This window comes from Physcomitrium patens, chromosome 17 (assembly GCF_059467195.1).
Source record: "Physcomitrium patens ecotype Gransden chromosome 17, ASM5946719v1, whole genome shotgun sequence".
Lineage (NCBI taxonomy): Eukaryota > Viridiplantae > Streptophyta > Bryopsida > Funariales > Funariaceae > Physcomitrium > Physcomitrium patens.
In genome coordinates this window covers 11,770,106-11,786,948 of record NC_143426.1, presented here as the reverse complement: position 1 = coordinate 11,786,948, position 16,843 = coordinate 11,770,106, and the positions used below count along the sequence as shown (strand labels likewise).

At 30.0% G+C, this 16,843-nt stretch overlaps 1 protein-coding gene and 1 long non-coding RNA gene across 4 annotated transcripts; one reads left to right on the top strand and one right to left on the bottom strand.

Annotated features, from left to right (window-relative positions):
- Nucleotides 1-1,996: 1,996 nt before the first annotated feature.
- Nucleotides 1,997-3,325, bottom strand: LOC141046463 (uncharacterized). The gene is made up of 3 exons (XR_012219465.2): nt 3,135-3,325; nt 2,619-2,702; nt 1,997-2,370 (listed from the first exon to the last, which is right to left on the bottom strand). It is a non-coding gene; the product is annotated as an uncharacterized LOC141046463 (long non-coding RNA).
- Nucleotides 3,326-7,890: 4,565 nt separating this feature from the next.
- LOC112294264 (uncharacterized) lies at nt 7,891-10,340 on the top strand. Of its 3 annotated transcripts, none has more exons than XM_024544557.3 (7): nt 7,891-8,528; nt 8,680-8,831; nt 8,980-9,131; nt 9,221-9,319; nt 9,430-9,544; nt 9,671-9,754; nt 9,877-10,340. In XM_024544557.3, exons 1-7 carry the CDS (start codon nt 8,284-8,286, stop codon nt 10,038-10,040), a joined length of 1,011 nt encoding a protein of 336 aa, XP_024400325.1. In that variant the 5' UTR covers nt 7,891-8,283; the 3' UTR covers nt 10,041-10,340. The 3 variants fall into 3 exon arrangements, with proteins under 3 accessions (XP_024400325.1, XP_073396220.1, XP_024400326.1); XM_073540119.2 differs by having other exon boundaries at nt 9,909-10,047; XM_024544558.3 differs by lacking the exon at nt 9,671-9,754.
- Nucleotides 10,341-16,843: the final 6,503 nt, after the last annotated feature.

Genomic DNA, 16,843 nt, shown 5'->3' with positions numbered 1-16,843 from the left:
AACAAAAAGACAAAAAGGTCAATAGAATGTGTTTCAAGTGCATTGTGATTTGACATCTTTTGATTAGTTTTGAAAAAACATGGAACATTTATGGAAAGTTTGTAAAATGGTTAATGTCAATTTCGTACTGTAATAGAATAAGTTCTGATGAAAATGTACTTGCAAAACCTGTTGTGCAGTTCAAAAACTTACTTAAAAATATTCTGTGCATTTAGTTTAACACTAATATATATAACTTATTTCCTTTTAAAGTAATTGAGCATGAGATATGACACTTTTACTAAATGCACAAAATATTTTTAAGGAATTTTTTGAACAATACTATTTTTTATTTTTTATTTTACTGTTGGTGTGTATCGTGAATATATTGTGATTATATATATATATATATATGTATATATATCAAACTTTAATATTCTTTGGTATTTTGTTACATGAGTGTACATATATATATATATATATATATATTTGTAACTCAACTTATGTGTGTGTGGGAAAGGAAGTTCATAGTATGAAAATTGTGGTGATAAACACAACATGGTGATAAAGAAAATAAAAAAATTCAGAACACATTTGTTGAAATAAATAAATAAAAATCTCTTTCGTTTGCCTGCTATATCTCTATATATATATATATATATATATATACATATTTTTTGAATAAAATATTGTGATGATTACATCACATTTAGAAACCTTTGAAACCAGTCAATATTTTGCAACTGAAAGAAGCTTCTACTGATCAAATTGAACATTTACTGCCAAATATTCTTGCTTTAGCAACTTCTCATGGAGCATTGGATCCAGGCTTTGGTGACATGGGCAAAGTATTTGAACCAGTGGCCTAGTTGGTTTGTATCTTTCCAAATCAACTTCAAAATTTCTACTGTACAATACACTCATAACGAATGAATGTGACTATTCTATTTTGAATTTTGCAAATAGGGCTTCCTTTGGCCTTGATAAGTTTGCATGTATGCATGTATAAACATAGAATATGAACTCAATAAGCATTTTTACTATGTTAGTCATCCACTTTTAATTTATGGTTGCATCAACCATGTATTTTTTTGATCAATACATACTATTATTATTATTATTATTTCTGAACTTGAAAAAAGAATCATTAATAAGGTTTAAAGTTTATGACAATTTTTATATATATATATATATATATATATATGATGTTGCTAATGCCACAAAACCCACAACCTGCCACCCACTTAATAATTTTTCTTTTGTTAAATTGAATGATTCGAAAAGTGATGAACAAAGAAAATTTGATTGATTTGAAAGGTTTTGAACAAAGGTGGGATGGGGTGCATAGGGAATTCTAGTGGCATTAACAAATTTTGTAGTTGCAATAACAACACTATATATATATATATATATATATATATTATCTAGCTATTGTTTTAATATGACAAGTAGAAAAACATTCACCATATTAAACTAAAATTAAGAGCCTACAACTCGGTGGAGATCAATGAAGAAAGAGAGGAATAATTTTTTTTATGCCAATTAAGAGACAAATATCTTGTGGTAAGAATTCATAGTTTATAAATTAAATTTATACCTGTGGTATTACTCTTGCATGCTTATGTATATGTTTTTTTCTTTTTCCTGTATCTTAAGTTAAAATTTAGTGTTCTAAAAACACATACACAATCTCAGAGAACCCAAAGGAGACAAGTGTTCTGATTTAAAAAAAATAAAAAATAAAAAATTAAAAAAATGCTTTGGCATATTGATTTAGATAGACAAGTAAAAAAATATGCAGTTTTGTCACTTTTTGTATTTTTCAAGTCTTCTTTAAATAATTTTTAAATCAAAAGTATAGTTAAATTTCTCTAGATCCTAAAATCCAGTTCAATGTTAGTGCTTAATAAATTAAAATAGTAACCAGTTGATAATTTTACTGCAGTTTTGCTTGACATTAACAAAATTCAACGTAAATTTTGTATCCTTTTGATTAAGTCATATTTTAAAAAGTGTATTCTTAACAATCAGTTTCTGAATTAAAAACAATATTTAAACTTACATAATTGATTAGACTGAACATACTTCAGTTACATGAACATCTAAACATCTATATAATTGCCTCTAAGAATTATATAAAGTTTCATCAAACACACTTCAAAAAATACTATCATTATAAACCACATCTTGTAAAACCAAAAAAAACAATTCAATTCACTCTACATATTTCTGGACCAAATTAAATAGAAGGCAAAGTTAATTAAAAAGAAAATAATTTGTACTTACTTAATTTCAAAACCCAAATTTGTTTGGATTGAAACGCAATGGTTTCCTCACCAGACTCAGTATGTATTGGTTGTGTTTTTGATTGGATGGATTGCTCCAATTTTTCTTCAATAAATTCAAAATGTATTTCAGATTTTTAGTTTTTAATTTTAATTACTTTATTAAATATTTATAGAACTGGGTGTTGATGATGGCAACCAACATGTTAATAGATTGGTATATTTTCCAACATTTATTCTAACAGTGGGTTTTTATTTGTTACAATATTACAGAATTTTGATGTTACAACAAAGTTAATACATTTGGATTATTGATTTTTATTTTATTTTCCATGACAATCACATCAATCTTACACTGAGTTTTAGCTATTGGAAAATAGTATATGATTTTCTGTTGACTTTTTTAATTATATATTTACTAGCGTTTATTTTGTAGTTCTGCATTTATAAAAGACGAAATATCAACACAGTTTTATTAATTCAAATAACTTAAAATCCTTTTAACAGAAATATGAATAATGATCCTCAGGAATTTTAAGTTTTGTTGAAAAGAATTGTGTTCAGTCAGGGAAAGGAGACTGTGTTACATACATACATACATACACACACATATATGTATATATATACATATATATATATAGAGAGAGAGAGAAAGAGAGGCCAATTGTATTTAGATAAGGAAATATGTTTTTAGTTGAAATTTCTCTTGTGTAAAGATTTGCTGACACGGTTATTCATTGACATCTCGAAGTGATAAAATTGATTAGTTGAAGTCTAGCACAAATCTTTCACTACAGTATTCCACTCAAATATTTCAGGAAACTTCAAAAAATAAAATATCAATATTTACATTTGATATAGTGTGCTTACATATGAGAGATTTTCACAGTGAGTATCAACCCTAAAAAATCATAGGTTTATATATCCACACACACACACACACACATATGTATGTGTATATATATATATATATATATAAAGAAAATCACTGAGAATTGTGTGCACAAGGTCCAACTTGAATTAAGCAATTGTTAGCAATACAATAATTGATTAACACCCCCCCCCCCCCATAAAATAAAATGATATTAGATAGTTGTTCTCCATTGCCTCATTTCAATTTAAGACCCAACGTGACTTTTCAAAATTCCAATAGAACTGAGACCTAGAGACACATTTGACTCTTTCCAAACCTCATTTACCCTCTGCTAATGACGGATATAAGCCACACATTTAAGTGCACAAATCCGGATATAAACTAGAGAAAACCCGGGTATCATGAATCGGGTGTCGAGACCGGGCCAGGGTGCTCAGGGTCTCAGCCACGGGTGGTGGATGAATGAGGAACAAATCTGGATGATCATCATGTAAATGGATGGATGAATTCTGAGTGGGACGAGGATGCTACTCGATGTCATTGCCCCGTTAACGAAGTACTCTTTCAACATAATGCAATCCCTGATCTTATTTATTTTTTAATCTATTAATTGGGTTAACTAATGAGTATATATTAAGGTATAGTTCATGTATGGAGGGAAAATGTGAAGTCAAGTTGAACAATCAAACTATTGTTTGGATTTCAAAGAATGCTAGAGAGAATACAAATAGGATTTTTTCTAATTGTATATCTAGTGAAACAATCCACATGTAGAAGATGAAAAATTCTTTGTCATCAATGTATTGTTTTCTCTACCATTTAGTGTGCTTGCCTATATTAGATGGACTACCATGCATAAAGTCTATATTTGCCGCTGTAACAATAAAATAATTAGAAGTAGAAACAAATATTTCACAGCTCTATTCATTTAACTCCAAAGTTTATTCTATTAAATTTATACACTTTCATTGGCACTAATGCAATAAAAATATGATCTCTAATTGTATTTATTGTATTATGCTTGATTTATTTATTATTTTTTTTCTTTTTTCAACTAACAATGTTAAAAATAGAAATATTTTAAGAATTATATTGATTAGAGGATTTTCTTATGTTGTTTGTGATGTGTAAGAATATAAACTTACTGGAATAATTGCGGTATTACTAAAATTAAACAAAATAAAAAACATGTATATATATATATATATATATATATATAAGGTCTCTAGCAGAAGAAGAAACTGCATCTTTATTTATTTTTTACTATCAGTTACATGAGTGTTAACTCAAATTTTTCTATTAGGCAACAATTTTTTTGATTTGTATATTGGAGCATTGCAATAAAAAAAATAAAAATAAAAACAAAACAAAACAAGAAAAAACAAGAATACCTTAACTGCTATTAAATAATAAAAGCAAATAATTTCATTCAGAAGATGTAATTAAAATCTTCTCAATGATTCATAGTTAAACTTTCTATAAAAGAGAAAAAGAAAAAGAAAAAGAAAAGCTAACAATTGTTTTAAAAACAACAAAAGATTGTATTAATAAGATTTTCTTCATGATTTAGCATACATGTATATAGAATAATTTCGTATTTTTAAAATTTAATAAATTCGAAATACATTACAAACATCTTAATACGTACATTAAAAAAAAAAAAAAAAACTTACTAGACATTTACAAAGATTTTATTTTTTTATTTTCTAATTTTCTAATTTTTTTTAGTTCGTCTTGTAGATTTTTCCAGGCTAAATATTGATTACTAAATATTGCAATGCAATAAGATTCTACAGAAATCGTATTTGTTTATTATCATTGAATAATTAAAGGAGTATAATATAACAAATCATTTAAACTCAATAATATTTAGAAATTTAATTTATATTTTAAAAATACATAATATTAGATGAAATATTTCCATGGAAATACATAATATTATCCGTAGAAACAATTTATACTTCTTAAGTTTTATTTTCGATTAATTCACAATATAAGTTTTGTAAATCATAGTACATTGAATTTCAAAAACAAAGTCTTGTATTTGAATTCTATCACATATATATATATATATATATATATATATATATATAAGATATGACATATTCATCTAATTTTACAATAAATTTTAGTTTACAACCTTTTGGTTGTAATGCTTAGTAATCATTTGATCAAAGAATAGTCTAAACTATCTAAATTTAATTCTCTCAGATGTAGTATTTAGACATCACGTAAAATTGAAATTGAAAGGCATGTCATTAATTTTTTTAAAGTAGAGATTATTATACTTTTAGAAATTATAAATATATGATTCTAGTGAATATTACAAAAGTTACTATAAAACTATTGGTTAAATGAATAAACTGGTCAATTTTTAATACACAAGTACATTATAAAGAAAATCATTTTGATCCAAGAAATAGCCCAGTAGAAAAACAAAAAACAAAAAACAAAAACAAAAAAACAGAAACAAAAACAAAAAGAAGAAGTTAAATGTATTAAAGACATTCTTATATTTAACTAATTATTCTTTAAAATTTACAATCTTTATATTTTATTTTAGAATCTTTTGTAAATTAGAATGTTGTTGCTTTATTTATTGTTCCTTGAATGTTATAAATTTTATTTTTATTTTTTATCTATGATGAAGTAAGTTTGTATAATGGTATGGATAATCAATCACATGTTAAGTAGTCTATTATCAAACATACTAATATGCAAGATTGAATTGTCTTTAATTTTTGACTCTATATATTGTATTATTGAAATAAAATACAAAATCCAAAATATTTTAATTTAAATTATTTCTTTTCTGGTAATAATAGCTATTTAACTAGTGTATCTACTTTTTAAAATATTGATGGACTTTATAACCAAAATAGGCATTCCAAATAAACTAAAATTGAATGCAAGAAATAGTTTAATAATTAAGAAATCATCAAAACCGTCTTTAAATTCTATTTATATATATATATATAGCTTGTTTAAGCATCTAAAAACTCTATTTTTTTAACAATCACAATTAATAATATAGTTTAAGACATTAGTTTAGCTGAAAAAAAGTGATCTTAACAACATGATATTTGGACTTAACTGAAGCACTAATATTTGTTAAAGTAAATGATAAGAATAAGAATAATATATTTTTTTTAACATTATGGTTCAGTTGATATTTAAGAAGAAGAGAATCTTGTCTAAAACATTAAAAGCCAAGTAATTTTGAGAAGGTAGTTTTGCTTGTCCAACATTATGAGACAATTGATTTGTCATGTTTTGTTTAATTTCTTAAATCAATCAATTGAACCAATTTTTTAGTTACTTTTAATCAAGAAAGAAAGACTCTATATTCTTAGGGTATACTAATAGCAAAAAAGACAAGTAAAAACACAACAATGCAAATCTTTATACATGCAAAAATATTATATATATGTATACATATATATATATATATATATATATATAAGGTATTTTTTTTAAATGGATTTTTTTGTATTTGAGACATAAATTTAAACATCTAAATAAAAAATAGTATGTTAAAAATAAAGACAAATATTCTTCTTTTTCAATCGTTATTTTTTTCTAATCCAAATTTACAAATCACTTTCCATGTTTTTGAACTTTTATTCTCATAAATATAAAAATTAAAGGTATTTTATAACCTTTATTAAAATACACTCAAGTCCAAGGCCATAAAGCCCAACAAATTGTAGTATGGTTACTGTAATCCTGTTGCATCCGATTTACAATAATCTATTTAGGTAAACTACACTTCTTTTATGTAATACTTTGTCAAGATATATTTATCACTTTTCTTCCTTGAAATCTATAAATTCCTTTACCAGCTAAAAAATGGTATAATACATCTTAGTATTATTTTCAAATTTGTGTTAGTTTAATAGATTAAAAATCTTCCTTCATATTGAAATCAAGTTTGACTTTATTATTCAAGCATAACAGAATGGCATTCTAGCATGGAAGAATCATGGACAAATCTGGTGGGAACTGTTGCTTTATTCTTTTTCAAGGAAAAACAACTATTTTTATTCTAATTTTAGTTTTTTAATTGTAAGAGGGACATTTGATTGGTGCATTATGTATACTGCTCAAGTGGAAACCAAAATGACCTTTTGGTGAACTCATGTTTGGAAACAAATCTTCAACAACAATTTTCATTTACAAGAGAGAAAAGAAGAAGAAGAAGAAGAAGAAGAAGGAAAACCCATCATCATGGAACCCTAAATTTGGTTACTTTGGTTCCAAAACAATGATATAATTTGTGCATCCTTCTATTGTTTGTTATAATGACAAATTCGTTATCACCATGAGAGACACATCCTTCTTAAATATAATAGAAAAATGCATCAATCCTAAACCTAGAAACAAATAAATACTGACACACGCTTCCACAAACACATCAAATCATTTAATGACATTTGACAACATGCAAACTAAGACAAATCACTCATCCTCATCTAGAAAAACAAAAAGAAAAAGGAAAAACAAAAGAAGATTCTCAGCTCCTTTTGGTCGCAAGCAAGTTCACCTATACATTCATCAACGACCACTTCATCCACATCAAAACCCTCCAAGACACCCACACATCCATCCAACTGCTTATCCATAAGTTATCCACCACCCATCCACCATCCATCCAATAATTCATCCACAAGCATTCAAATATCGATTCATCCATCCATCCATCCAGCAGGTACCTCTCGCGGCGCTTGTGCGTGAAGACGAGGGAGCGAAGAGTTTCGATGGGATTCCGCAACGAGACCGAGTTGTTGTTCTGATAAAGGAGGAAAATTTCAGTCACACACAGGGTCGACAATCAATCTATCAATCAATCTCATGGAAATGGAGGAGCTTCAACGGTTTTCGGGTGAAGAAGCTATCTATCTGTCTGTCTGTCTGTTTGGATTTTGCGACGTCGTAACCGTCGTCATCTCACCATCGTGGGTCCTCTATGTGGACCAAGGTCAACACTGTAGCTATATGAAATGAATGACCTTTCAAACTGGTGACAAATAAATCCCCTGTGTGTGTGTGTGTGTGTGAGAGAGAGAGAGAGAGAGAGAGAGAGAGAGCGTGAGTGAGGGTGATGCAAGGATTGAGACCCAACGAGAGGGGTGAGACTGCTACGCCATGGAGAGTAATCTGACGTTGATGCTGGAGGCTCTCGCTGGTCAGGGTTGCATCTTGCCTTCTGAACAGCGAGCGGCTTTAGATATTTCCCTCAAAATCAAAAAGCAGGACGCGGGTTTGAGCACGTTGGCTCTGTGGGGTAGAGTGTTCACCCGCACTGGCAACGATTACATTCTTGCGGAGGGGACCGTGAGCGCCAAGCGCGTGGATAGGAAACTGGTCTTCGACACCAAGTATTACTTCACGTGAGTTTCACCGGAGATCAATCAATAGATCAAACAATCAATCGACCAATTAGGGCATCGCGACGCTGCAATCATTTTGCTCGCTTCATCGTAAATTATTTCTCCATGAAACGAGGCTGATGGTTTTGACTTCCTGTGGTGTGAATTGCAGTCAAGACGGCGTGCTGTGGCTGGATCTGCAGCCCCCTGAGAACGATTATCGATACGCATTGTGCAAAAGTGCCAAAGGGCCATTCACAGGCGACCCCGCTAATGTGTTCCTGGTCGTTTCCGACCCAGTTGAGCCGTCTGAGTTCGAAAAACGTGATGCTTCTTCCTCCTTTTCATCTTCACCGTAATATTAACCGGTGTACGTTGTCGTAGCAAATGCCAGGAAGCATCAACTCAATGGAAATGGCAACCGAGTTGCTGCTTTCATTCCTCCTGAGGTTTCATTCTGTCTTGCCATCAGTTGTTGAGCCCGCAGTAGCGGGAGACAAGTCAAGCTCGTCCGTAACCGACGAAAAGACGGGATCGGAGGCGGATACAGAAGCCCCATCTGAATCTGAACCTGAAAATGATGATAACGACGAAGATCCGCCAGGGGAACCCGGAGAGGCGCAGGTCGGTTCCATACTGACAGCCGCTGTGATAATCCTGGTGCAAGCATTTGCGAACTCCTGGGATGAATTTTTCTCGACGTCTGTTTGCAGGTCATACCAGATGAGGAAGTCGTTGAGGGGGAGGGAGGAGGAGAAGGCGGCGCAGAGGGTGAATTGGAAGAGATTCCTGCTGGTGTTGAGGTCCCCGAGGTGGTTTCCATAACTTTCATCTCTCTGATCTTTCTACCGTAGGTCTATGTGACCGACGGATTTCTCAACTTCGGATTCTGTGTTCTAATTTTTGTGCCATGCGACCACAGCTCGAGAGATTATGTGGGTTGATGAAATGGATTGATGAGGAGTGTGGGGTGGTTCCGATTAACTCTCTGGTTCTTACACCTCACGACGACCTTATCAAAAACCATGCCTTCACAGGTAAGTACATTTCTATACCTGAAAGAGACGCCTCGGTTCTTGAGCAATTTAATTTTATTTCTCTGAAGTGTCTGTCATTTTTTACAGAGAAGATTTTATTGCATGTTGTTGCTACGCGAAATGTAGGTCCGATTTTTTTCGATGAGCTAGATTCATACTGTCATCTTTTCGGAGGATATATGACTGCGCCGCTCTCTAAAGACCTTCCAGGTTAGCTGTGGTTGTGGATCAAGGATGTGATTCTACCTCTGTTGTTGATTGAAAAAATGGAACTCTTAGAATAACTCGCTTATATTGGCTTTCGAACCATTTGTCTCTGATTTTGTGCCCAGGATCATGGGGATGTCATGTCATTCCGCTGCAGAATGACGTGATTGTGAAGAGCCTCGTCTGGCCAGGATATTTCTCGTATTACTCGACAACAAATCATGACTGGGGATCGATTTACTTTGGTTACGGCGAAAAGAATAATGATATTGGTTTTGGAGTGCCGTGATGTCGCCGTATTCTCTTCAGTTATATATATATATATATATATATATATATTTTTACTTCTTTGTATTATTGAATACTCTCATAACTGCTCTCTTCTGGAGCTCGTCATCGGTGTCCTCATTGTCTCAACATGATGCAATTTGTTCCCATTCGAAGCACAATTGTATAGCTTAAAATTGCAATGGTGGTGCACTTCGACTCACTGTAGGGCACAGAAATTTAGTTCATGCCGTCCGCATCCGCACGTTTGGGTCCGCACTTGTTTGATGACTCGACTTAGTAAAATTTGCATTCATTTCTACATCTTAACAATGAAATGACAACCCATGTGGTAGTTGCTGATTGCGGCAAAGCAAGATGGCCGACGTGATGAAGCCTTCACGAGGGCATGTTTAACTGACGAGGGAGCTCTTAACCAGATTTCCGAATTAGATACTGAATTTGATATCAGGCACACCATTCTGACTGCACGATATCATGTTGGATCTGGGTCTCTTCATGTCTTCACAGTGCACGGCTTTTGGCCTCCTCTGGGCAACCATGTTTGGTGTGCAACGAATGGTAAACAAGGCAGCCTTCAGTCATGTGGCGAGGTTGCCAGAAGCACGAGGACCCTTTCTTTGGTACACTTAGCAATGAAAGGATGGGATCCTTGGAGACACACAGTCGCATCTGAGGTTGGCCTTTTCATGTCTTCACAGTGCACGGCTTTTGGCCTCCTCTGGGCAACCATGTTTGGTGTGCAACGAATGGTAAACCAGGCAGCCTTCAGTCATGTGGCGAGGTTGCCAGAAGCACGAGGACCCTTTCTTTGGTACACTTAGCAATGAAAGGATGGGATCCTTGGAGACACACAGTCGCATCTGAGGTTGGCCTTCACTTCTCTCGTCTAGAGACTCAATTAACGTCGGCCGCTGCATGCAGCGTTGTATGCACTGAAATTCTGGGATTGCACCTCCTTCTTCCCTTCAAAAGCATGACCTCATTTGCCGTAGCACAACCAAGTCGGTATCAAGGTATCTATTCTAAATAGTTACGCAGCTCAAATACAATCCTCAAACTCCACATGTAGGCGCTCTCGTGTCTCCCCATAGTGAATTGGTTCTTAAGGGGTATTCCTGCCTTGTTTGCATTTCCAAAAGCTTTGAGACCGTGGGGTCCAGTGATGGGATCTGGCGAAAATCCGTCCCATCTCTCCCACAGTAGTTGGGGTATAATTAAGGTTAAGGATCGCTGACCCTAGATTTCCTGAAATTCCAGACTAAATGTACCTTCCATTGTGACTGTCAAGTGGCAATGAAGTCACAAGGTTGACTCTAACCATTGGAATTCGCAGTTTCTGATCCGCATGCAAGCAACCTGTATTGCCTCACCTTGCATAGAAGTAGCAGCGCCTGGCTACAAAGAGTATAACCGTCAGAACCAAGAGTATCGCTGTTCATACCACAGTTTTTCAAGATTGTGATCCAAACCCAGCTGTAATACATCAAGACTGTCATCAAACAGAGTTCGTCAAGGAACATACTTGATGCACATATTGTGTTGCTCAACTTTCCGAAGCAAATACGCAAGGTTGTCGTCTGTAGCACGACCGAAAGGCTGGATAGCTGGTGTCACCCATGTCTAAATATATTACCCAGTTGGACAAAAATGAGGACAGATTTTCACTACGTCACTTCCCAGCGTAAGACAAGTGCAATATACAGAACTGCTGCGATGAGTTTATAACCGTTAAAACAACATGAAGTCAATTCGAAACGGAAACCGCTCAAACTTGAACAATTCTCCAAAGGAAGCTTATCTGGACCCAACAACGGCATCACATAGTCCAAGTGGTGCCGGTTCAGAGAAGCAATTTAAATGAGTAACCATACTTGTGATTAATCCTCTCTTTTCACTCCGCTGAGTACGTCACTCATGACCAACTTTAATACATTGAATTAATCGATCACTAGGTGTTAATACAAGGAGGGTCGACATACGATCGCATTAACACACGGATCACTTATCTCATAATGAACCCATGGCTGTAAGTTGTCAGCTCCAAGGACGACTTAATTGCTTCGTATGCTCCCGATTAATTTCTAGCTGACTTTGCATGTTAGCTGACTACGATGCCAATCAGTTTTGCAATTCAAAACCCAGAAGCAGCAGTGAGCAGTATTGGATGCACACAGGTCTCTCTTTCTGTAGCTACCTTAGCATGTGAAGCTCCTGGAGTGTGACTCTGCAGTTTAGCACAAATTATTAAAGACTTTTTCAGGGCTATTCATGGAAACTAATGCAAAACCAGGACTGTGGAAACTTTTGCCAGTAATTGTCAATAAAAACATATCAAGAGTAGAATCTTTTGGAAACATCCACATGCCAGCCTCTCTTTATAGCCTCACTTCCAGTCACTAAACCCTTTGTGATTAAGAGCTAATGAAGGATTCTGACAATATTGGTGCAAATTCAATCTATACAGACGATTTGTTTTTGTTTTTTTTTTTTTTTTAACTTGTTTTTTGAAAACATAATTTGGTTTATATTCTTGCTGTTGATAATACTAGAAAGAATTACATGTACTTGGAATTTGTTTCAAGACTTGAGGAAGAGGAGGAGGAGGGATGGAAATATGATTATTCTTCCTAATGGAGGGTGCTCAAATTGACTCACCTATTTGTTTGTTTGTATTTTATTCTTTTCTATTGTTTGATTTGTGGATCTTAAGAAATTTTTCAATTTTTTTTGACCTTTTGCAAAACATTTTATACATTCATTTTTTTTTAACCAATTAGTATTTTCATTTTTAAATAGTTTTTTTCATCATATTGATGTTCCTATTTTGCTGTTAAGCCATATTCCATTTTGAAGAGTATATATTGCAAAGTTCTCATATTATCTAAAAAATGTAAAGATCATATTATCATATTATTGATTTTATTCCAAATGTTCTGAATTTTATAGAGGATTAGAAGTAGGATGTTAAAGGATGATAAAAAGTTGCAGTGGCGAAAGAGTTTTTTTTTTTTTTTTTTTTTTTTTTTTTTGGTGCTTTGCAATATAATTTCCTAAATTAGAAAGATATCATTAAAAAAACTAATTGAATCTTAAGACACTTGATGTTTACAATGTATGCAAGAAAAATTGCAAATGTCTTTTTAAAAATATTCTATCTTCTAAGAAGGTATGCGTGTCTATTGTATTTTGTTCATTGAGTTTATTTATTTTTTACTATAGACATAAGCCCATCAAAGCATCATGAAAAAATATATTTAGAAGAGATTGCTTAAGAAGTTGCTTAAGATTTGTATCTTAGATATATAACTCTTTATTAGATATTGACTGCTTTTAGACTAAAAATGTTGTTTAAAGTAAAAAACATTTACTTTTTTTCATTTTACCAACTTACATTTTTTATATGCATTTTATTAAAAGAACATATTTGTACTCATTACAATTTCACAAGTCTCAAAATTTTATAATTTATATATTTTATAAATTTTTTCTATTATAATATATATATATATATATATATATATATATTATATGTAAAAATATTTTATATATGGATATGGTATTTAAATTTTCTAAAACTAAATACATAAAAAATCTATTAAACGACATTTTAAAAGAGGTTTTTACATCTAATATTATTACAAGGGAAAATTTCAGTATTAAAGATTTAATAATGATAAGTTATGCCAAATGTATATTTTTTGTTACAATATTACTCAACATGCCATGTTCTTCAACAATATGAATCTTATCTACTTTATCTTTTTTGTGTGTCACAATATATACATAATAGTGAAATATTAAAAATATACTTAGATGAAAAACTATTAAAAAAATAGTTTTTTATATTACACAACATAATAATAATTATGCATTTTTATATGATTTTTTTTAAATTAATTTTATTTTACAGTTTTCAGCAAAATAAATGCTTACCACTTTAACTTCATATATACATACATAATTATCTATAGGAACTATTTAAAATGTATGTAATAATCATATATTTAAACATATAAATAACTTTTAAACTTAAATCTTTTATTTGAGTTTTTTTTTAAAAATGTATTATTTTTATGTTGTTTTTAAAGTATTTAGAATTGTTTTATAGTTTAATATGAAATATTTAATTTATTTTGGAAACTCACGTAATTATTAATCAAAAAAATTAATGAATCTTCTTCATATGATTTAATTACATTTAAATATAATATGTTTTTAAATTTATTTATTACAAAAACTATATGTGATTTAAATTTGACCACAGCTTTTCTAAGTTGACAAACTTTAAGCATTTGTCATCTATTATAATAGAAGCTTTATATAAAACTCAATGAACTCTACTATTTGCTTGCCTGTTTTATACTTTTATAACTAATTCCTGAGATTAAAAATTAATAAGAAAAATTGTGATAACAAAACACATCAAAATATATAAAATATTTTAATAAAATTATCAATTATTTAAAATAAAATAAAATTCTATTCTACTACATTATAAATTCGGTTTCTAAACTAATAAAAAACAATCATTTGTAAAGATTGACATATCAAAAATATTCAGATAGACATACATGAAGTAAAAAAGAAAATAAACACATGATAAATAAAATATACCACATTGACATAAAATAATAATTTTAATTTTTAACCATTAGCCTTTGTTTTATGTAAATGTATACTTTCAAAGTCTCAGACGTCATTTAATTTAATTGTCTTTAAAAACTCTACTACTTATTTATTTTATGTTTTTCAAATTTAAATTATAATACTTATCTCTTTTAGCTTGATTTTTTATTTTATCACGATCTCCAATAATTTTGTATTTAAAGTATTTCAAATAAATATACACATATAAAAGAAATGATATGAATGATTTCTTTGGCTTATGTTACATTTGATAGTTATCTTAAATAGAATTTAAAACTCATTTATAATATACCAAATTCATAATAAAATCTTCATTTACTTTTTAAAAATTAACTAAATAAAAAATTATTATTACATTAAAAACTAAAACTGAAAAAAATATTTTCTATCAAATTTAAATAAAAATATAAAATTTCACAAAAATTCTAATAATCTTTTATAAGTAACTATATAACATTCTCTTAAATAATATATATATATATATATATATATATATATAAAATAGGACTATTTAAAAAATAATATGATATAATAACTATTTTAAATTCTTTAAAAACCTTAAATTGAAATCATTTTGTATTTTGCAAGATCTTAATAATTTATTTTTTTATAATATGTATTTAAAGAATTTAGTAACATTTTTAAAAAACTAACAAAGACATGGATTATTCTAAATCTACTTTTAATATATTTAATTTTTTTGTATATATATATATATATATATATATATATATATATATCAGATATTATTAATGCCATTGCAACTTGCGAGTGTGATTTTTGCTAATGCCACCACAACTTGCCACCTACTTAACATATTTCTTTATTATTTTTTATTCCAATCATTTTATTTATTTATTATTATTATTTTTAATCAAATGATTTAAAAGATATCAAACAAGAATGACATGTACTTGATATAGGATTGTAGTGATAATAGGAAAAATTGTGGTGCCCTCAGCAATGTCTTATATATATTTATATATATATATATGTATATATATGATTTTTTGTATAAACTAAAATTATGCTTTAATTTATTAAATAAATTTTAATAATTTGATTGTATATACTTCAAAAATATTACTAACATAAATAAAAACATACATATTAAATTATTTGATTTTATTTGACAATTAAATTATTTATAATTTTATTATCTTTTTTTTATTGTGTTTTCATACATATATACTATTTTTGCCTCAAATAAAAAAAAAAAAAAATTGTAAAGATTAAAAACCACCTCTAAGTAAAATATATAAATGATTCTCCAAAGACATGTCATACTTCTAATTTATTGAATACAACCAGATAAGAACGCACACCAATTATTGTAAATGAACATCATGAGTAGAAAAAGAAAAAGGAAAAATTATTTTACTTTTTAAAGTCTTGATATTGCACAGTTTTTGGAATGAATGTTGTAACTTTAGCACATTTTCTTATGTTCTTATTGATTTATTGAATAGTTTTACGTATGAGTTGGATTAGGTAGCAAAGAATAGAAATTTAATAACCATCGTTAAACAATGAGATGCCAAAGTTAATGTTTAATTCATTGACTAACAAATTTAGTTTGGCTGTGAGCTTAGTACGTCAATTTTGGGCCACAAAAAAATACACCCAAATTAAGGACCATTATATATATATCTATATATATATATATAATAATTTTGGATCTGGTGCCATGTTCTAGAAGAAGGCCATATGAAATGGAGAACAAGAGTGGCTGCAGGATCTGTGATGTTCGTTCCCAGGCATTGGGCACGTGATGTTCCCATGCATGCAAAGAGGGTACCCAATCCCAGTTCTGAAGGAATCCTTCTGGTGCCCAAGTGGGGAACAAGTGCAGAAAAAGAAGAAGAAGAAGCTTCCAATGCGTTCCCATGTCACACTTTTATTGCTTGTTCTTAAAAATTATAAATATTTTTAGAAATTCCAGTGATGAATTATTGATAAAATTAAAAAAAAAAATTATACACAAATTACTCTGATAATAATGATAATATTTTGGATTTGATATTTTATTAACTAATCTTAGCCTTAAATTTTGTATTTCAATTAAAAAAATAGTTATCTACTTTTTTTTATTTCTAAATTTGATAAAAATCCTGAATTATTTAATATACATAAATTTATTTTAAATATAATTAT

Bases quoted from the DNA above. Each gene is read 5' to 3' on its own strand.
- LOC112294264 (XM_024544557.3), top strand. From the start codon at position 8,284: ATGGAGAGTAATCTGACGTTGATGCTGGAGGCTCTCGCTGGTCAGGGT. The intron at 8,529-8,679 runs GTGAGTTTCACC...TGTGAATTGCAG, and splicing joins GACACCAAGTATTACTTCAC to TCAAGACGGCGTGCTGTGGC. The intron at 9,132-9,220 runs GTCGGTTCCATA...GTCTGTTTGCAG, and splicing joins GGGAACCCGGAGAGGCGCAG to GTCATACCAGATGAGGAAGT.